Here is a 22,730-nt window from a genome sequence, read left to right on the forward strand (position 1 = left end):
TGAGATTGTGTCCGACCGGGCAAAAAATCACCCAAGCAGCGCTCACATGTGCTGTTCTTCATCGCTTCCTATCAACATTGAAACGGCGCGCGGCAAAGAATCACGCAAGTAGTTCAAAAGCTGTTCACAAAACAAAAGCCCTGCTCACATTTTCACCAACTATTCAATTTCTTCTACCCAAAGCGCTCTAGCTTTGATCTTTCCACCTATAATACTTTCATGTTCTTTCTAAATATTCTACCTTGAATTTTCACAACTCGCCGAAATGCCAAAAATTAAATAAGACTAAATAAGACTAAATAAATTCATAATAATATGGAAAACAAGTTAATGCAAATTGATTTTTTTTCATATTAAAACTGTAAGTAGTTTCCAATTAGTTGATGTTTTAAATAATTTCTCAATAAACTTCAAAGAAATAGCGTCACAGGAAACCGTCACAGAATTTTTGGTTCAAATCACAGAATTCTAGAATTTTTTGTCAAAAACACAGAATTTTTTTTCGGTAATGACCACTTTTATAGATTGGCTCAAAAAACTGACCTGTGCCAAAATTTCAGCTCAATCAGACTTGATTTAGGGGTTCTTCAAGCGCTCAAAGTTTCGGGTTTTTGACCCTCAAAAATCACCAAAGGAAATCGAAAAAAATCGAAATTTTAATGCCAAATGACTTAAAAATGCTTGAAACGTCGAGACCGGTTTTAATATCGAAAATAAAATTTTTGGGCACAAGCTAATTTTCTGGGACTTTTTGGGAGGCAAAAAACCTTAAATTTGAGCGCTTTGGGGCATCCCTAAATCAAGTTCGATTGAGCTGGAATTTTGCACAGGTAATTTTTTTTGGCCAATCTGTAGCCAATGTAGGGGAGAATGGGGATACTTGATTCCCTTTTTTATTTTCATCATATCTTTTTGGCAAAATTTAGCAACTCGCCGTCTTTTGCATTTTCTGGCAGCGTGTAATTTCAACTTTATACGCTCCAAAAATGACAACGATATATGAACCCGTAGAAGAATTAGAAGCATTTTCTTGAGGCAATTGATAATTTTAAGTTTAAGGAGACTTGATCCTTTATTCGAGGTGCTCTGACCCTAGGCAAAAGTCTAGCAAAATCCAAAGATAATAGGTCCGTTGACTATTTGTTGCCGTATTAGTTCTCATTTCACAGTTTGAAAGTATCAGACAAAAAGAATTCTAAAAGTTTGTCTACTACCCTGCATACTTTAAGGCGCTATTTTCTATTTTGTAGATAAATTCAGTATTTTGAGAACTTTTTTACAGATAAAACTGGACGACGACTACTGCAGGAATCCAAATTGAAAGGAGATGCTCACTACAAGGTTTAATTAATGGATAAAAACTAGTTATTGGATAAATATTAGTAATTTCGTGATAACCAATAATCACGATTCATTCAGAAGAAAAATATATCTTTTTGGACTCTAGAGAACAATTAAACACACTACATACATACATTTTGGTAAACTTTTTCTTAACAAAATTGAAAAAATATGGCATTATGAATTTTAGATTACACTCTAACAATTGACATATTGGATTCAATATTTTCATAATAATTTCATTCCATGTGGGAAACATTTTAAAGTGATAAAAGTGATAAAAAAGATCTTCAAATCACATTTTATTAAATTTTCCAAACAAAGTTCAAAAACACGAAAAATATTTTTTTGAAAATTTGTTGAGATAACAGCCTTGTTGTTTCAGCGGAGGAATCAAGTATCCCCAGGGATCAAGTATCCTCATTCTCCCTTATAGTTGCGTTCAAAAAAGAATGAAATCGCGCAAAGCAACTTCCAACTTTGTCAGAATTCCATTTTTTTCTTAGTTGATACTTTTTCACGCAACATTCGGACAAGCTAGATAAATTCATGAACTCTTCATTCAATGAGTTTTGAACATTTTGCAGGCAAGGAAGATAAAGCTATTTTAGAAAACATAGAAAAAATTGAGATTTCCTCACCGCTGTAACATTGTCAAAATTTACGTTTTCATCTCAAATTTTTTTTTTTGAAATAATGTGAAAAAGTACATTCAAGTATGTGGCTAGATTTTATCAAAATCGATCAACGTAATGAAAAGTTGATGCGGATTGAATACGAAGGTTGGCGTAACAGGCGATTATTTATTTATTTTTTGATGGTTGGATGTATGGAATCAATGTTTTTGCGTTCTCTTCTTCGCAGTTGGATTTTTTCATTCTCGAATGGCTTTAAATACATGCAAATTTCAATTTTACATTGATCTAAGATGATATTGATGGTTTGACTTGTGTAATTTTTCCAATAGATTGTATCTAAAGACGTCTAGAATCATGCTTCCGTCCAGTGTTCGGCACAGAAACGCTAATCCGCTAATCGCTAATGAGTCCGCTAACTTTTTGTTAGCTAGCGAATTGTTGGCTAGTGAATTAAAAAGTTCCGCTATTTTTTGGTTCCGCTAATTGTAGACCGCTATTTCCCATGTATTTGTATCAATCTCACGAATTATTACTGAAAGAAGTATACTTTTTGTCAATAAGCATGTTAAGGTGACATTGGGTATCATTCTGACTACAAAATGCGTTTCAGGCGAAAATTTCCTCTTCGAAAGGTCTCAATGGAGGGAGTGCGTATTGTAGTCAGAGAAAAAGGAGTTTTGGGTCATCTCACGCAGTCACACCATCGTCACGTGCCACACACAAGACAAACCTTTCTTCCTCATTTTAGCACTCATTTTTGCAACCTTCACAAAAGAAGAAAACAACTAAAGGGTTGAACTATTTAACTTCCTTTAATTATCATTTTTGTTTTCAAGTGGATGAGGTCTGTACTTTCCACAATATAGTTTTTTACTGGTTTGACATATCAGTTCATATCAAAATATGATTAATAACTTGTCAAAGGTTTATTAAAGCTTTGGCTTAAAGTTTGACTATTAATGTCCACGTTTGGCAATGCTCTTGCAGGTTTGAAAAAGGTGAAAACACGTTGAAGATTTGGAATTAGACCTAATAAACATTATGGCCAATTGTAAAGTATTTGAGTCAAAAAATATTGAGATACGACCATTTTTATGTTGCTGTTAAAAATTATAGTTAACTGTATTTTAATTTTCTGGTGTAAAGTGTCAAAGTGTTGACGTAGACATCTGTCGAATCACTAATTGATAATTATCTGTTGACTGATCTAACTGCATATCATGTTAATAAATAATTTAAAAAAATGTACTGTAAATCCACACAACATGAAGTCTAAAGCATATAAAAATTTTCAGTTAACGTTACTATAAATCTATAGTTAGCGATTAACGCTTTAAATTTGAAGCGATAACTATTTCAGTACATTTAGCGTATTTAATTAGCGATCGCTAACTTTGAATGAATTAGCGATTTAATTAGCGGCGCTACTTTTTCAGTTATCGATGCCGAACACTACTTCCGTCCATAGGAATGAAATCGCTTGTTACCCCGAAACCAAGTTCTTATTCAAACCGCTTATACTTTCGATTGCGTGGATCGATTTTGATAAAATTTGACCATATAGACTACTAGAATGTACTTTTTTACATAATTTCACCCAATCTTGAGATGAAAACGTAAAATTCGACAATGTAGGGGAGAAGCGGGCTATGCATATACGCTTATTAAGCAGAATACTGATTTAATCAAATACTACATCGAATTTATGTACAAAAACTATATACACATGGGCAAAGATCTGTTTTCTATACATTGGAGTAAATTTTATGTTGAAATCTCCTTCAGTTTTTGAGAAATTTATTTTATTCTAACTGTGGTTAAAATCGGCGAAAATCAAACCGTGCGAGCTAAATGCGCCTATTCATGTTTTAGGCAACATTTTTGTGTTTTAGGCGATATTTCCGTATAATTTCATTTGAGAAGCTACAAATTCTTTCTGAATTTAAATTCGAAGGTTAATGATAAAAATCATATATTTATTCTATTCAACCTGTTATTTTAATATAGCGGCATTCTTCAAACATGATGGGGGCATACAAAAACACTCTCTTTTTTCACTTTCCAATCATTATGAAAACATCCCAAAAGTTTAAATTTGTTTTACTTTTAAGTTTCATTTGAATAAGAAACAAAAACTACCCAACTTTTTGTTTTGAGCTTCTTTACGTATCATTTTTCAAAGTCAAAATATTACATCAAAAGATATCAAAACCCTGTATGAATTTTTAATTTTTTTTGAGTTGGTTAATTTATAAAATTCCTTTTTGGATTGCATTGATGCATTGATTGGATATGTTGTCTTATCAGCCAGTTCGTCAAACGGCCGTAGGTGCATTTAACCCGATAGGCCCATTTAGGAAACCTTTCCTTTACAGCTTTTGTGAGCCAATTTTATGAGGGAATCGCTCTTCCTAGTGCCAGCAAAATGTTCAAAACTCATTGAATGAATTGAACGCAACTGTATATGGTTTTTATTGTCTTTATTTGAGAGGTTTTCAGCCACAGGCTGGTTCGCCTCTAAACTGTATATGGTTGGTTTGCGAAATTCGACATGACCCTTTTGGCTGCTACCCGAATAATTCAAGCTCTAGTATTTTTTTTAAATTTGGCAAAATCATCAACTGTTTTGGGGAGTACAAGGTTCAAAAATCCTGTTGATTTTCAAGCCTTTTTGTATTTTTTGCATAGTTGAACCATAACATTTTTATTTTTGAAATAATCTCATATGAAAATGTTTTTCAAAAACTACATGAGTTTTAACTTCAGATAACCACAACATAAAAGTTTGTTTTTTTTACACCCTGAATACAGCGCTTGTCACCTACCCCAGACAAGATGTAATTCTGAGCCACTATAACATCCAATAAAATTTCACGATTCTCAAAATGGAAAAATTGGAATGCTCATGCAGATGCAGATGAAGGTATACACAGTATGTTGAAATTGCAGAATTGATGAGTCAATAAATTTATGAAATCAGACTTGGCTCATAACTCAGTCAGTAGTCATTTTTGTCATTTTTGTCATTTTTATCATTTTTGTCATTTTTGTCATTTTTGCCACTTTTGTCATTTTTGTCATTTTTGTCATTTTTGTCATTTTTGTCATCTTTGTCATCTTTGTCATTTTTGTCATTTTTGTCATTTATGTCATTTTTGTCATTTTTGTCATTTTTGTCATTTTTGTCATTTTTGTCAATTTTGTCATTTTTGTCATTTTTGTCATTTTTGTCATTTTTGTCATTTTTGTCATTTTTTATTTAATTATTCAGGACCTTTTTTGGCATTCGGGTCCGAACTTTGTCATTTTTGTCATACACACGTATTCAGATATCTTTTGCAAAATATTGCTTCATGGTAAAAAGCTGGTATTTTGGGTCTTAAACTTTTCAGGTTAGTGTTAACTTAAGAATTTAAACGTATTATATGATCTAAATTTACTAAACCATCTTACCTGTCAGTAGCACATCGCTATCTGTACTATCGGCCGTCGACGATGAGGGCGGTTGCTGCAGCGACTGGACCGGTGAATCCGAATCCGGTGGCTGCTGCTTAGTAATCGTACTGGAACTACTAGCACTCGATGGTCCTCCTGGCCCCGGGTGCGATAACAGATGAGGAGATATCAACGGACCGGCCGGTTGATAATAACCTGTGAATAAAATCGAGAGATAAATCGGATTAGAATCACAGTTTATGTTGGTTGAATTTGTGATAATGTTGAAACATATTTAACCCCTTCCTCCTTTGAGGCTTAGAATGTTACTTGACCCCTGATAAACGTGTGAAGCAATTAGCAATCGCCACACTAACAGCATTAAATGGTTAAGTTCAAATGGGTTTTTAAAATAAGAGCATTTGTGTAAGTTTTCCCATTTTTCATTGCCCGTTCTGTGTTGTTGCTGCTGTTCCTGTGCTTGGTGCTTGGTGCTTTGCAATTTAACGCTCCCGCAAAAGTCAGTTGTACAAGTATCAGGTTTTAAGTACCACTTTGCACCATTCAGCTGCTTGGCTGCCAGCTCTAGCTCTAGTGAGTGTGTATAGGGCAGTGGCCAGAAGGCGGCAGCTCAGGATCATGAATGGAATAGAAGTTGGGGAAAAAAACTGAATAAAACTGCATGTACACTGGAGGATTCTATTATGTAGGGGAAGGCTATAGAACAGAAAATGAAACACCACCCAGTGGAAAACAGCAAAGAGTAAGTCATTTTCAGGGTATTTAATAATTCAACTTTGCCCTCGTTTGAACTTGTCGAAGGAAAAGTAGAGAAAAGAGAGAGGATATTCTGCTGAACGATGCTCGTTGCTTTTTATTTTCGGATTTGAAAGAGTAAATTTGCTTTCACCGACAACGTTCGTTTCATTGGCAGATTCCGTTTAAAGTTCTCTCGTAAAAGAGGGACTTAAAATGCCACTTCACTTTCAGTTATTTTCCTCATCTAGAGGAGCTTATCCGATAAATTTATTTATTTTGTATTTCCCAAGTATTAGTTCCTAATACCACTTTTCATCGGTGTGCCTTCAAATATTGCCATTAAAAGATCGTATCGTGGAATCATTTCGCGAGGAATATTAACTACTCAGTGGGACGCTCCATTGTTATGAGAATATACAGGCAGGCAGTCAATAAACCCATTAAATAAATAGCTGCCTCCGAGAGAGAAAGAGGAATGAAGATGCCTCAATCATCAAGTCCCATCAATAATAACCTAAATCATCGCACAACGTAATAATTTTCACACAGTGATGCCTATCTTCCGATGCAGTAAACACCAACAAACTCCGCCCCATTCCGGTGTTTCTGAGCAGTTCAGCTCTAAGAACCCATCCCCATCCCATCCCATAGGGCAACATCTTATAATCTTCATCAAACGCGCTAAATGATTTATGATCGATCATCCTAGGAAGAGGAGTCGGTTTCGTAGAAGCTCTTCACCTCTCCGAAAATAGCCTCTTCACAAATAATAAGCCAAGCGAGCGGCAAGTGGGAAGAAAAACAACAACAATCGGTTGTGTTGTGCTCATCATGAAAGTGATTCCATCGATTAAATTTCGATACAGCATCATCTCATCATCACCAACAATCGATAGGCCCCAGATTCTATTCACCCTTTTTCGGGTTTCAGTTTCCGCTACACAGCGAACGCTCGCTTTTTCTAACGCGAAGAAAATCCCACAATAATTTTGTTGTTTTTATCTCGTCATTCTTCGATTTCGGTTGGAGATTCGGATGTATCTGGGGCGATTCCGGCCTCATCAAAGCGATTTAGCTAGCCAGCTAGCTAGCTGAATAGCTAGCTACAGAGAGAAAAAAGAAACAAACTAAGAACAAACGGTATCGTTATCGATATCGAATATAGTAGGTAGTCCTCTTATAGATTATTCATCATTCGGAAGCCATGGGAATGAAAGTGAGCAATCTAATAGTGGGTGATTTTGATTTAGATATATTTGAAAAAGGTACTTGTTTAAAATTATAAATGGAATCTTGGTGTGTGAGTGTACTTAGACAGGCATTCAAAATTGCTTATTTTCAGGGGTAAGTTTTAACCAGCATAACCTTTACTGCCTAGATTAGCAGAAAATCTTAAAGTAAAAAAAGCGCACTATGTAAGGAAGCGCCTTAGTGAGCAACGAAGGAGGACTTCTCGAAATTTCCTAGCGCACCAACAACCAGCGCGATTAGGTTAACGTGCATGTATTTGGCGAATAGATGGTGCTGTACGTCTTAGTAGCACCATCACCAACCATGACTCTGCGACGTAGTTCCACCTCCTTGTGGTGCAGAGTGGAAACGTGTCTGCAAGTCCGGCGTATTGCAGATGTACGGCCATGAGAACTAACACCAAACCCACTAGCTAGAGGCTGTCGACGGGTCTACCAAACCCGTGCGGAAGAAGTGGTGCACCCGGGTACTTAGGTACCAGTACTTGGGTGTGTGCGTGATGGTCCAACACGCTTTCGGGGTGTCATGACCCTGATATGCGGACGTGGCCGGAGGGAGAGCGATCGCCAACTCGTTTTGCGCTTCGGTGGGTATAGACAAGACTCGCAAAACGAGTAGATGCGCAAGATGGTGGCCAATGGTGGGCCGATCACTTGGGACGTGTTTTACACGTCAGTGTTTGAGATGCACGGTTTGCCGGAGGTGTCAGGGTTCGACACGCGTTTCGGGAATTGTTGCGCTTGAACCGCGAGTGTGATCTGATGAGGGCGGTCTATAGCTCGATCTGCGCTTCGGGGAGTAAAGCACTCGACTTGAAGATTGAGTAGTTGCGATGAGTGGTGACTTAAGTCAACACTACTTGTGAGTTCGGAGGAGTCTGAGTCCTACACGTGGCTTAGGAGGCTTACCCCCCCTACCCGTGTGTTTGAACAGAGAAAGTCTTTTTTTTTTCTTTTTTTTTTTTTTTTTTTTTTTTTGTCAGGAATTTACCACTAGGTGGCATTCTTCCCTAAAACAGAGAAAGTGTCGTCGACAACTCGTTTTGTGTTTCCGGACTTCCTAGATTGGATTCACAAAGTTAGTAATTGCGCTGCGTGGAGACCTCATTCACACGATGAGATGTCGGGTCCTAACTCGTCAGAGGAGGGGTTGCGCATCGAGTTGTGTTAGAATGAGGTATTGCTGACAGAGGATTCGGAAACGAGTATGGCCTTGGAACGCACTAGCGCGAATGGACCTCCCACTATTGAAGCAAAGTGTGTCAAACAGTTCGAGGTGGGAACAAAGGTCAGTGGCCCCAGGTGGACTTTATGGCGTACACTGAACGAAATCGGGCTATGAAGAATATCGGAAATTCTAGTGTTTTTGCACTAATAGAAAATCTAATACTTTTTACAAGTTTGCTCATGGAATACAATTGCATGGTTTTAGTTTTTAATAAAATTTATCAGAAAATCCATTGAACGTTATAGAACGTCAAGTTTATAATAATTACAGTTCAAAATGATGGAATATAAATTGATGGGGTGTTGTGTTATGGTTTTACTTTTTATGATTTCTTTTCGTATTTTCTTTCCGAAAAAAGTGGGATACAGCTAATTTTTGTTTTTTTTTTGAAAATTTTATTGTTTCTTTCATAGCCGCTATCAAATTTAGAATAATTAAACACTTCACTATGGCACAGGCAAGGTGTTTAGCACTGGTGTTAGAATGGTGATGATCCGAAGCCCAAACTTCCGGCTTGAAGGGGTCCTCGGTTTAGAAAAGTTGGTAATAACAAAAACAAACCTGAAATCAAGAGGAATGATTTAATTTCAGATATTGAAAACAAAGTTTCACATCATCTCACCTTTCTTCTCGTTAGCACAGACCCTTCTAAAGGGAATTCTGGATGCTTGGGCAGAGACTCGAAATTCCGCGGCCAATATATGCCATTGATGGGTGAGTTGATTCCGTGAATTCCAATTTCCGGAAACGAAAAAACCATTTGGGGATCTAAGGCGTCCATTTTCATATTGGTACTGCTTAATTGTATATTCTGAAAATAAGAAATAAGAAAATGTTGCTTGAATAGAAACTGTTCTGATCATTAGAAAAATTCGCAGACATCTTTTAAAAATACACAAAATACATACCGTTCTATTTGTTGATCTTCACTTTTTGTACGGATGAGCTGAAATTAAAAAACTTCAAATTCAGTTGAACAGCGACACAAAAAACGAACAAAACCTCTGAGCAAACTTAAAATGTATTATTTATCGAAACTGTATAATTTATTAGATTTTCTTATACATTCTACCGATCGAGTGTGGCTGGCAAGATTCATTGGATTTTCCTATAAATTTTAATGGGTCAATCTCTTTTAGGACCTAACTGTAAAATTTATTGTATTTCCCGGTCTTTTTTAGTGAATAAATCGTTAGCTTGTATGCGGACCATAAATTATAACAATTATTGTAATGACCCTATAAAATTAATCGCCCGATTTCGTTCAGTGTAGGAGGTACAGTGTTCCCATCCAATGACAATAGGACATGATGGGAGGAGTTCAAGGATGGAGCCTTTGATTCAGATCGGGGTTAAAGACCGCGTGTAACCTCTCAACCTTACGACTCGAGATCCGACCCCTCCTCGCATCGACTCGAAGTTTACGTAAACTAACCTCTCCTCTGTCCGACACAAGATCCAATCTCTCCTCTTGCGACTCGAGATCTGACCTCCTCTCGTAATGACTAGAGGTAACCACTTATACCCCTCCACTTGTTGATTAATGGCATTATCTCTGCTCTTGCGACTCGAGACCCAACCTCTTATCGTCTCGACCCGACTCGGGATTGACCACACAAACTTCTACTTCTGAAGACTCGAGGACTGACCTCTCCTCTAACGACTTGAAGCCCGTCCTCTTATCTCCAGGATTCGAGGTTTGCCACCCTTATCCTTAACTCGTGCCTGTCACAGCACACGCGCGGGATTTAACGCAACTTCTCTGATGGTTCTTGACGAAGACGTCATTCTACTCCAACTCGAATGGCTCACCCGGTTCCGAGAGCCACTCTACCCGTAGTATTCGTGGAATACCTCTTTCCCAACGATTTCCATTGCGAAGAAGGTCTTATCCCCGCAGCTTAGGTCGTTGGGAACCGCACTACTCAGATACTCCCTGAAGGTGAAGAAGTCTACGCACGAGCGCAGAACCACCGCCCCCCTCTCCAAGGGGAAAGTGCTTGTTAACCTATTTTTGAGAGAGCCCAAGGTAGGGAAATAATGATGGAAATCCTACAACGCGCATTTCAGGTGTTCCTTGTTCCGAAATCTTCGGGTGTGCCGACTCTGAGGCTGAGAGAGGGGGTTCTTGTTCGGCTTAGAAGTCTGGAAACTGTTGGTTACAATGTAAAGGTTGGTGAAACACATTTAATTTTAAAAATACTCAACTAAGCGTAAGGGTGAGCTTCACTTTTTAGCTATGTACCTTAAATCCGAATCTTCAACCACTAACCACAGTTCGTGTTTTGAGCTCGTGTTAGTCGGACGTAAACCGCTAGCTGGAGCTTCTATTGTAAACGCTATTGCTCTTTGTACTAAAATTTTGAAGATTGAAGTGCTTGAGTAGTGTTCAAAAAAAAGGAAGATGGCGAATTTAGAATTGAAATCAAATTCTATACGTATCCGCTTTCCACGGATCTTTGATTACATGAAAAACTAAACAGTGCCTTAAACCTGAAGATTTACTCGCAGTGTATAAGAAAAAAGTGGAACTCTCGGTAATACCTAATTAAATTCAAGGCGGAATTTGATGTGCCTAGTTTTATTCGGAGACAACAAAATAAAAACGATTTTATGTCCGACGAGTATCAGAAGTGGAGTTGCCAACGCTGTGGAACGCTACGTAATACTGATCAACTTGTCACCTGAGATTTACGATAAAGATATTTGGATTGCTATGGCAAGATTCGGAAAGGTTCAACGAACAGTTCGGGAAAGATACGGAGCCGATACAGATTTCCCCATACAGAATTCTGTTCGAGGGGTATATACGGAGATGGCTGATTGAGTCGAAATTCCGGTTACAATTCATATACGAAACATACGAGGCCTTGTCAATAAGTGATTTCAGTGTGGTGGTTTTCAAGACACACTGTTTTGAACTTATAAATAAAGAAACGGTATCAAGAGGAAATGCAAATTAAAATCACACAAATATTTTCGAAACATTGAACATTTTTACATTTTTCTTGAGCAAATTTTTAAACTTAGGAACAAATAAATATTGTCAAAAAAGTTTCAAAAATTAGTAAAACAAAAAAAGATTTAAAACAAATTTTTTTTCTTCGATTTTATTCTCTACCTTCAAAGAGGATTTGGAAATAAGTTCAAAATGTCCTTTTTGAATAAGTTTTAACATGAAATATCAATTTTCACTAATTTTGTGAATTTTATACAGCGCTGCCAGAAAAAAACTGATATTTAAATGAGTTTTCATAATTTTTTCGCCAATTTTCAACTTCAAATCATTTCAGGGTCCTCGTAAAGTTGTTCAATCAAAATAAAGAAACCTATTAAATTCAGCTTTTGGTGTTTTTTTGACAGCATTATTTCGTAGTTTTGCCTTCGAAATTGCCTATAAAAATGGTTGAACTCATCGAGTGAAATCATCGGCTTTTTGAAAATAAGTCTAAATTTCACCGGTTTAACTTTTTTCTTTAAATTTCAAAATGAATTCCTACCTTGAGAAATTGTGCAAAGATAAAACCATTTTTAATATTTTCATCTTTTTGAACTTTCTTCGTTCATGCATTTGTTAAAATACTCATCTGAACACTTAAAAATTTCTATGATCTCTAAAATCCTGCATTTATTCAAAAGCGGAACTTTATTGAGAATTTTATGGAGAGATTAGTCACCGTAATTTTATGTTTGTTACTTTAATTTATCGGCCTTATTGGTGTAAATTTATGTTCTTTTTAGTGGAGACATATAAGATTATGAAATTTTATAGATGGATAGAACGTTAGATGAAATGAATGGAATGAATTATTGAGAATAATTGAATTTTAGAAGTCTTAAGGTATTTTTAGAATCTATCAAGAAAGAAAACTTAAAGGAATCATTACAAAACAGTTAAACTGATATTGTATTCGTGAACATAATTTTATTTATGATTGCACTTGACTTGTATAAAGATTTAGGTTCTAAAATGTTCTCACAATAATGTACTTTCTGTATGCATAAGCCTTTTCAAAGAACCACAACCTTTTCAAAAAGGTTTAAGAATGATGTAATAAGTCTTCATTTTTTGCGTCGTTCTAAAAACATGCTTTCTGAATTGGATATTTAAGTACAAGGTAGTTTAGTGTTCAAACAAAGCTAGTTATTATTCCATGACTAGATTTAGAAACAATTCGAATAGCCAATTATAAAAATCAGTTACTCGTCTTCACTGTGTTACCAAAATACGACCAGAGGTTCATTAGTTCTACCAAAAATCAATCATCTTTCATAAAGTTTTTTCTCCAGTAGTAAAACAATAAACCTTTTGTTCGAACCGTTTCTAGATTAAGTTGTGGACCATTTCAACAATTTTCGAGGAAAATTTTTACAACTTCCATTAATTTCAGATATTTTTTTCGGAGTGTTCAAAAGTTTTATATTGAACGTGATATTTTAAAGAACTTTGAAATAGGTTTTAGATTAAAAAGTAAGATAAAAAAATAAAGGCAATAGTCCTGGAACTAGATACTATACATGTTTTATAACGAATTGAGGATTATTACACAGAGAACAGACGTACAGTACAAGCTAGTCCACGAAACAGGTTTCCGATGTAATACCTAATACTGAATACGTAAAGCGGACCACTCGAAGGCAGCTATGGCCGGTTTCTGGTAGTACGAGTCGGAAAATTTAATATTAATTGGCTTGTGTTTAAGACACTTAAAAGCTGTAATAATTTTTTTTCAACAACAATTAACTACAAAAATTAAAAAGAATAGTAATATTTTATAGCAACTGGCCATTGATAACAATCAACAATAGATACTATGATTTCTAACATAACTATAAGTTGAATCTTCAATATCTATAGTTGAACTCAATAAATCAATTGTAAAAATTTAGAAGAATCTATCATATTTATAGTCAAATCAACTACACCAATACAGTTTAATCTACTATAATTATTGTTGTATGTGGAAAACCAACCATTGAATTATAGTTGAATCTATAATCAGGTTTGCTAGCGAACCGGGAAAACCGGGAATACCGGGAAAAACTTTGGAATTTCATCTCGTCACCGGGAAAATTGTCATGCTTAAGATTTTTTCAAGGAATTTCAAAATATTTTCAAAATTATTTCTAAATATAAGAATAGTTTTTGACAGTCTTGATATAGATTTGTCTCATAAATGCTTTTTTTCGTTCTTTATTACACAAACGAAGTTTGAATCGCCTTTTTAACAAATTGTGGAGCAATATTAACTATTATTTTAGCTCTCCTCAAGTGTGCTATACTTACAAGCATAACTCAAATGTTATAAATTTTATAACAAAACTATTATCGACAAAACTAAACACAAACTGACTACAGTCGAACTTGGATAAGTAAGAGCCCAAAAAACTGAACATCTTTTCTCATTTAAGAGATTTCTAGCTTAATCAGCTTCTCTTTTATAGAGGGTCAGCAACATACAAATGTATTTGAGTGATCCCTGGAAGCTGGAATATATGTGTGTCTTATGTTAAAAGTGTATCGAAAACAAATCTAAGGTCTTTACCCTAATACAACATAATATCTTACATTCATACGATTAAAGTTCAGCCCTGTCTACAGGGTTATACACGGTTTCTATCTATATTTTCACGAATCTTTAGTTCAAATGACTAGGGCACTACTCAAGTTATTCATTGTTTTGTATTGAAAAAAAAAAAACATTTCTTTCTAAAACATGTCTTTGGATTTGTACAAAAAATATAACTGCATTCAGAAAATAACTCAATATTTTCCTGCAATTTAATGATTTCAAGTTTTGTAAGACAAAATCCCATTCAAGTTGACAACCTGATTTGATATTATGAAATTGTGGAGCAAAACAACGAATAGATATCGTTAGATTCGTTTTAAAAATCATGAAAACCTATCAATTTGATACGAAAAGACTGTTAAAAGACGCCAAAGTATTTGTCATGATTTCTAACCGGTTAACAAGTTCTGGGATACAATTGTTAGAAATTTGAAGCCCTTTACAATAATTTTTTTTATTCACCATGATTTTAAATTAAAAAAACGAGGATACAAAATGGAAAACCATCTTTTATAACCGGGAAAAAACCGGGGAAAAACCGGGAAAAACTTTGGAATTTCAAAACGAAAAATCGCTAGCAACCCTGTATAATATATATTGTTGAGTACGTAAATTTAATCATACACGTATAGTTGAAACTACTATATGTATCGTTGAAAGCACAATATCAAACAGTTCAAAGTTTAATGTTTATAGTTGGTCGAGAATCTATCAGAAATATGATTGAATGTAAGAGGAATATTGTTAACAATACTATACTTTTTTCTCTGTGATGTCACTTATTTTATTGCGCATTTGGCATAAAATCTCGAATATAAGCATAGAATTTACATTAGCTTTAAACGATGGTAAGCTTTGACACATATGATAGCGGAATTTCTGTTATTGACTCATAAATCGAACATTTCGATCCTAGGATTAAAAACTTTGCAATTTGCAGGCAAATGTAGTTTAACACACTTTCTTCAGGGTTCATTTGAACTATAGCGTGAATTTGACACGGTTGAAATTTGGATGATATGTTATTTATTTCAGGGGACTTTATGAAAAGTTGTTCCTCACGAGTTGAAAAAATTAGTAATACTAGAGCCATAAAACTTAAAAACTTCCTAACCAATTTTGGAGTGTCATTTCGACACGAATATTTAACTTCAAATTTCTGTATTTCTCTTTAATCTCAACTGTTTTGAACAAAATTTAGCGTTATGGAATCTTTGTAATGTTAATTAAATCTGATTTACAAACAATGTTCAGCTGTGATCAACCACATCCGTGTGTTTCGGCTTCGAAAGTTATCCCATTCAATAGGGATTTTTTTCTGAGCTCTGAGCAGCGGCTTATTAGAAGTGCGTATGTTAGCGCTTTTTCCCTCCTACTTTCGGTATCGTTTTCTTCTTACAGTTTCCGGATGCCAGATTAAGATAATCGATAACCATATAATGGTGATGAGAATGCTTTTTTCGGTGTTCTTTCTTGTGTTCGAATTGATGATTTCATTTTGAATTGCAGGCATCCGATTTTATAGCTTTGAGAGGATTAGCAATTTTGATAGCTTATTATCGAATTAAAACGTGTAGGTATCATACCTATCTTAAAAATTTTCTGTTTCACAGCTCCACGCCTTTTTTTAAAATAATATAGAGAAATAAATCAAACCACGAAATGTTCATTCAATTATCTCCCGAAAACGTGAGCTTATCTGCCACAGAATACCTACCTATTGCCAGGAAAAACACATAATGCCCCCGAAAGCTGCCGCAAATTGTTAAAAATCTTAACCCTTCTTCCGTAAGAAAACCTTTCGGTTCCCGGCAAATGGCATCGGAATAACTTTTCCCATGAATGTGACATTGGTTTTCATGAGCGGAAGTTTTCCCAGCGCTCTACCTTTCGTTCGAAAATGGGCTCTGTTTGCCAGGTTTTTTTTGCTCCGTCGCTGGAAAAGCACCTTTTCCGCTATAATGTTATTTTATTTTCCTTTCTCCAAGCTCCAAACCACTCTCTTCTGGGACTAAAATGAGGGAAAAATCCAGGAAGAAGTCGAATACTATTTTCCAGCAGATTTTTTTTCGTGTCGCGAAAAACTAGAACATTTTGTCGAGCGTAGTTGTTCCCCGACTGTTGGCAGGAAGAGAAAATTGCTCGGATGAGTATGTATATTTTTGCAACTGGAGCACACTCGTTAACCAGGAGCCACCAGAAGTCGTTGTCGGAAGTGACAATTTGAAAACAAATTGAAGTTGTAATCGCGAGAAGGCGGGGGTGTTGACGTAGAAAAATGTTGTGACAGTAATAGAAACTAGTTAGATCTTTTCGGTAGTTGACTTGATAAAAAAGGGTGAAGAAATAAGGAAGGTTGGAAGATTTTTTTGTGACCTAACGAAAGATGAGATTTCACGATGTAGATATAACTTTTTTTTTCTTGTGGATGCAGAAATTTGAATAAGTAATAAACAACCAATGTCAAAAATGACACACATTTATTGAAATTTTGACATAAAATACTTCCAAATTCGTCAGAAAAGCGTAACAAAAATAATATAAATTTCCTCACACACGGTGACGCAATTTACAGACATGATCTATGTCACTTTTGGCAAGAAAAGTATGTCAATTTTGGCATAATGCAAAATTTTACTATTATTAGGAGTTTTACTGTCCAAATAATTTCGACTGCCAAAATTTACTGCCCTAACTTTCAGTTTTCACTCTTTTCAGCTAAACAACCTGAACCATTTATCCTCCCGAAAGCGAAAAGTCACCCAGACCGCGAGCTGGCTGGTCACCGAGCCAGCCAGGGGTTAGAGATGAAGATCATAATCTGTGAATTAATTAAGTTATCCTTTTCGTCTAGTCTGGTCCTTCTGCTAGCTTGCTTGTCTGCCAGAAGGCAAGATGAGAAATTATGGTAAAATGGCACACAGTCAGTCAGTGTGTTTAGTTCCCATTCTTTCCTTGGGTCCGGGGAACTTTCGCTAAAGTAATAATGTTTATCGCCTTCACCCGAACCCACAAAAACGGAACCCAAGGATCTTTGTTGGATGCAAGACATAAAATAAGGGGAGGAGTTAACTTTCCTCCCAGTATTAAGTCTCCGACGGCGGTTGAGCTGAGGATTTACGTTCTAACATTCTACTGCCTCGGAGCTAGTAAAGACACTGACACTGCCATTTGCCAAGCTGGGAACAACTTGAAGAATTCTTCGAGAACGAAAAGATGTTCAGGAAGGAAAGAAGGAAGAAAGTGATTAAGGTAGCCGAATAAATTACCAACAATCTTGTCAACTTTTCGGCTGCTTTATTTGTGCCGCCCCGTTTTCGTCGTCTCCCTGGGGTCAACTTTTCTGCGGTAAGAAAATTAGAACATGACAGTTGGGAGGCGACGACGAGATTTGCTAGAGACAGAGCGTAAATTAAATCTTTGCTAAACGGCGCTAAACCTAAAGTTGAATTTGAGTACCATCAAGTGGGGTTTCCGAGGAGATTTGTTGCAATTTTATTTGGTGTTTGGTGGGATGAAAAAACTTTTACGAGTCTCTTTTATAGCGCTGTGAATTTAAATAACAAATCTACATTGTTTTTAGATGTCTGAATAGGAATATTCAAAAGGAAACATAAGTTTAAAACATTCGTAATGTTCTACATTCAGTGTTTTGACTAAACTTTAGTATAAAGAGAAAGAACATCATTACTAAATTGTCAAAATTGTCAAAATTGTCAAAATTGTCAAAATTGTCAAAATTGTCAAAATTGTCAAAATTGTCAAAATTGTCAAAATTGTCAAAATTGTCAAAATTGTCAAAATTGTCAAAATTGTCAAAATTGTCAAAATTGTCAAAATTGTCAAAATTGTCAAAATTGTCAAAATTGTCAAAATTGTCAAAATTGTCAAAATTATCAAAATTGTCAAAATTGTCAAAATTGTCAAAATTGTCAAAATTGTCAAAATTGTCAAAATTGTCAAAATTGTCAAAATTGTCAAAATTGTCAAAATTGTCAAAATTGTCGAAATTGTCAAAATTTTAAAAATTTGTCAAAATTGTCATAATTGTCAAAAATGTCAAAATTGTCAAAATTGTCAAAATTGTCAAAATTGTCAAAATTGTCAAAATTGTCAAAATTTTGTCTAAATTTTAGTATGAATAGAATATAATTACTAAATCTTCAAAATTGTCAAAATTGTCAAAATTGTCAAAATGTCAAAATGTCAAAATTGTTGAAATTGTCAAAATTGTCAAAATTGTCAAAATTGTCAAAATTGTCAAAATTGTCAAAATTGTTGAAATTGTCAAAATTGTCAAAATTGTCAAAATTGTCAAAATTGTCAAAATTGTCAAAATTGTCAAAATTGTCAAAATTGTCAAAATTGTCAAAATTGTCAAAATTGTCAAAATTGTCAAAATTGTCAAAATTGTCAAAATTGTCAAAATTGTCAAAATTGTCAAAATTGTCAAAATTGTCAAAATTGTCAAAATTGTCAAAATTGTCAAAATTGTCAAAATTGTCAAAATTGTCAAAATTGTCAAAATTGTCAAAATTGTCAAAATTGTCAAAATTGTCAAAATTGTCAAAATTGTCAAAATTGTCAAAATTGTCAAAATTGTCAAAATTGTCAAAATTGTCAAAATTGTCAAAATTGTCAAAATTGTCAAAATTGTCTAAATTGTCAAAATTGTCAAAATTGTCAAAATTGTCAAAATTGTCAAAATTGTCAAAATTGTCAAAATTGTCAAAATTGTCAAAATTGTCAAAATTGTCAAAATTGTCAAAATTGTCAAAATTGTCAAAATTGTCAAAATTGTCAAAATTGTCAAAATTGTCAAAATTGTCAAAATTGTCAAAATTGTCAAAATTGTCAAAATTGTCAAAACTGTCAAAATTGTCAAAATTGTCAAAATTGTCAAAATTGTCAAAATTGTCAAAATTGTCAAAATTTTCAAAATTGTCAAAATTAACAAAATTGTCAAAATTGAAAAAAATTGTTAAAATTGTCAAATTTGTCAAAATTGTCAAAATTGTCAAAATTGTCAAAATTGTCAAAATTGTCAAAATTGTCAAAATTGTCAAAATTGTCAAAATTGTCAAAATTGTCAAAATTGTCAAAATTGTCAAAATTGTCAAAATTGTCAAAATTGTCAAAATTGTCAAAATTGTCAAAATTGTCAAAATTGTCAAAATTGTCAAAATTGTCAAAATTGTCAAAATTGTCAAAATTGTCAAAATTGTCAAAACTGTCAAAATTGTCAAAATTGTCAAAATTGTCAAAATTGTCAAAATTGTCAAAATTGTCAAAATTATCAAAATTGTCAAAATTGTCAAAATTGTCAAAATTGTCAAAATTGTCAAAATTGTCAAAATTGTCAAAACTGTCAAAATTGTCAAAATTGTCAAAATTGTCAAAATTGTCAAAATTGTCAAAATTGTCAAAATTGTCAAAATTGTCAAAATTGTCAAAATTGTCAAAATTGTCAAAATTGTCAAAATTGTCAAAATTGTCAAAATTGTCAAAATTGTCAAAATTGTCAAAATTGTCAAAATTGTCAAAATTGTCAAAATTGTCAAAATTGTCAAAATTGTCAAAATTGTCAAAATTGTCAAAATTGTCAAAATTGTCAAAATTGTCAAAATTGTCAAAATTGTCAAAATTGTCAAAATTGTCAAAATTGTCAAAATTGTCAAAATTGTCAAAATTGTCAAAATTGTCAAAATTGTCAAAATTGTCAAAATTGTCAAAATTGTCTAAATTGTTAGAATTATCAAAATTGTCAAAATTGTCAAAATTGTCAAAATTGTCAAAATTGTCAAAATTGTCAAAATTGTCAAAATTGTCAAAATTGTTGGAATTGTCAAAATTGCCAAAATTGTCAAAATTGTCAAAATTGTCAAAATTGTCAAAATTGTCAAAATTGTCAAAATTGTCAAAATTGTCAAAATTGTCAAAATTGTCAAAATTGTCAAAATCGACAAAATTGACAAAATTGTCAAAATTGCCAAAATTGTCAAAATTGTCAAAATTGTCAAAATTGTCAAAATTGTCAAAATTGTCAAAATTGTCAAAATTGTCAAAATTGTCAAAATTGTCAAAATTGTCAAAATTGTCAAAATTGTCAAAATTGTCAAAATTGTCAAAATTGTCAAAATTGTCAAAATTGTCAAAATTGTCAAAATTGTCAAAACTGTCAGAATTGTCAAAATTGTCAAAATTGTCAAAATTGTCAAAATTGTCAAAATTGTCAAAATTGTCAAAATTGTCAAAATTGTCAAAATTGTCAAAATTGTCAAAATTGTCAAAATTGTCAAAATTGTCAAAATTGTCAAAATTGTCAAAATTGTCAAAATTGTCAAAATTGTCAAAATGGTCAAAATTGTCAAAATTGTCAAAATTGTCAAAATTGTCAAGATTGTCAAGATTGTCAAAATTGTCAAAATTGTCAAAATTGTCAAAATTGTCTAAATTGTCAAAATTGTCAAAATTGTCAAAATTGTCAAAATTGTCAAAATTGTCAAAATTGTCAAAATTGTCAAAATTGTCAAAATTGTCAAAATTGTCAAAATTGTCAAAATTGTCAAAATTGTCAAAATTGTCAAAATTGTCAAAATTGTCAAAATTGTCAAAATTGTCAAAATTGTCAAAATTGTCAAAATTGTCAAAATTGTCAAAATTGTCAAAATTGTCAAAATTGTCAAAATTGTCAAAATTGTCAAAATTGTCAAAATTGTCAAAATTGTCAAAATTGTCAAAATTGTCAAAATTGTCAAAATTGTCAAAATTGTCAAAATTGTCAAAATTGTCAAAATTGTCAAAATTGTCAAAATTGTCAAAATTGTCAAAATTGTCAAAATTGTCAAAATTGTCAAAATTGTCAAAATTGTCAAAATTGTCAAAATTGTCAAAATTGTCAAAATTGTCAAAATTGTCAAAATTGTCAAAATTGTCAAAATTGTCAAAATTGTCAAAATTGTCAAAATTGTCAAAATTGTACAAATTGCCAAAATTTTGAAAATGGTCCAAATTTGTATAGAGGTTAAAATGGTCAAAATTGTCAAAATTGTCAAAATTGTCAAAATTGTCAAAATTGTCAAAATTGTCAAAATTGTCAAAATTGTCAAAATTGTCAAAATTGTCAAAATTGTCAAAATTGTCAAAATTGTGAAAATTGTAAAAATTGTCAAAATTGTCAAAATTGTCAAACTTGTCAAAATTGTCAAAATTGTCAAAATTGTCAAAATTGTCAAAATTGTCAAAATTGTCAAAATTGTCAAAATTGTCAAAATTGGCAAAATTGACAAAATTGGCAAAATTGGCAAAATTGGCAAAATTGGCAAAATTGTCAAAATTGTCAAAATTGTCAAAATTGTCAAAATTGTCAAAATTGTCAAAATTGTCAAAATTGTCAAAATTGTCAAAATTGTCAAAGTTGTAAAAATTGTGAAAATTATCAAAATTGTCAAAATTGTTAAAATTGTCAAAATTGTCAAAATTATCAAAATAATCAAAATTATCAAAATTATCAAAATTATCAAAATTATCAAAAAAATTGTTATTTTTTCCAAAACGAGTCAGACTCTTCAAATAACCGTTTAAATTGTGGATAAATCCGGGCTATTTTCATTGACATTTGGGCAATTTTCATCGACATCCGGGCAACCAGGCTAGACTGGACGTTTCCTCGTTTTACCTCTGAAAATCTGGATAAAATCGGGAGAACTGGAATGCTTATTCTTAACAGAATGTCAGAGTCACGAGTCAGACTCGTGAAATTTACTTTTTTGCTAGAAATTTTTAAAATCAAGATTCAAATTTCGTTTCGCAATTCAGACTCAAACGATCTCGTGGCTCTTTATTATTTCAAAAAATCTAGTTTCACGAGCAAGACTCGTCTAATTTACATTTCTGCTTAAACGATCTCAGTCTCGTTAGTCGTTAACCGAGTCAAACTCGTATTTTTTATGCAATTTTACAAAACGAGTCAGACTCGTCAAATAAACATTTTGGCCCAAACCGATCAGAATCGTCAATTTACAAACTTTTCCAAAAATTCCAAGTTAGATATTCGTAGCTTTTGCTTATGCCCTAATTCGTCGTTACGAGTCAGACTCGTCAGGTTGACATCTTTTCTCTTCTTCTAGTATGTCTCAAGACTTCAGTTTTCCACTATTCCGTCACTTAGTGTCTTTCTATCCGGAATCCAAACGTTCGCCTAGTTCCGAAAAAAAAGTGCCATCATCACAACAGCTCGGTTAAATCTACCGTTTAAATTTCCTGAAAGCATCCATTAAAACGGAGCCATTCATAGAAATTTTCCAAGCGTCATTGCAGTTCCATCGAAACCATCAAACAGATAGCGCGCCACGACGCGACGACGCTGCGATAGAAAGCGAAACTGTTGTGGGTGGTTGGTTTTCCGGGATCAATGCAAGAAACCGACATCCCACAACAGGTCCTTCCCCCCTCTGCTCCCTTGGGGGCTGTGGATTGCGTGGCCCCCTCGTTATGACACAACTCC

At 33.7% G+C, this 22,730-nt stretch overlaps 1 protein-coding gene across 1 annotated transcript in view; it reads right to left on the minus strand.

Moving 5' to 3' along the window:
- The window catches only part of LOC129755856 (titin-like), a 502,203-nt gene that overhangs the window by 20,964 nt on the left and 458,509 nt on the right, over positions 1-22,730 (minus strand). Inside the window, exon 7 of the mRNA XM_055752546.1 lies at positions 5,433-5,630. Coding sequence (XP_055608521.1) covers positions 5,433-5,630 — 198 coding nt within the window. The remainder of the gene's footprint in view (positions 1-5,432; positions 5,631-22,730) is intronic.

The sequence above is a fragment of the Uranotaenia lowii genome, chromosome 3 (assembly GCF_029784155.1).
Source record: "Uranotaenia lowii strain MFRU-FL chromosome 3, ASM2978415v1, whole genome shotgun sequence".
Classification (NCBI taxonomy): domain Eukaryota; kingdom Metazoa; phylum Arthropoda; class Insecta; order Diptera; family Culicidae; genus Uranotaenia; species Uranotaenia lowii.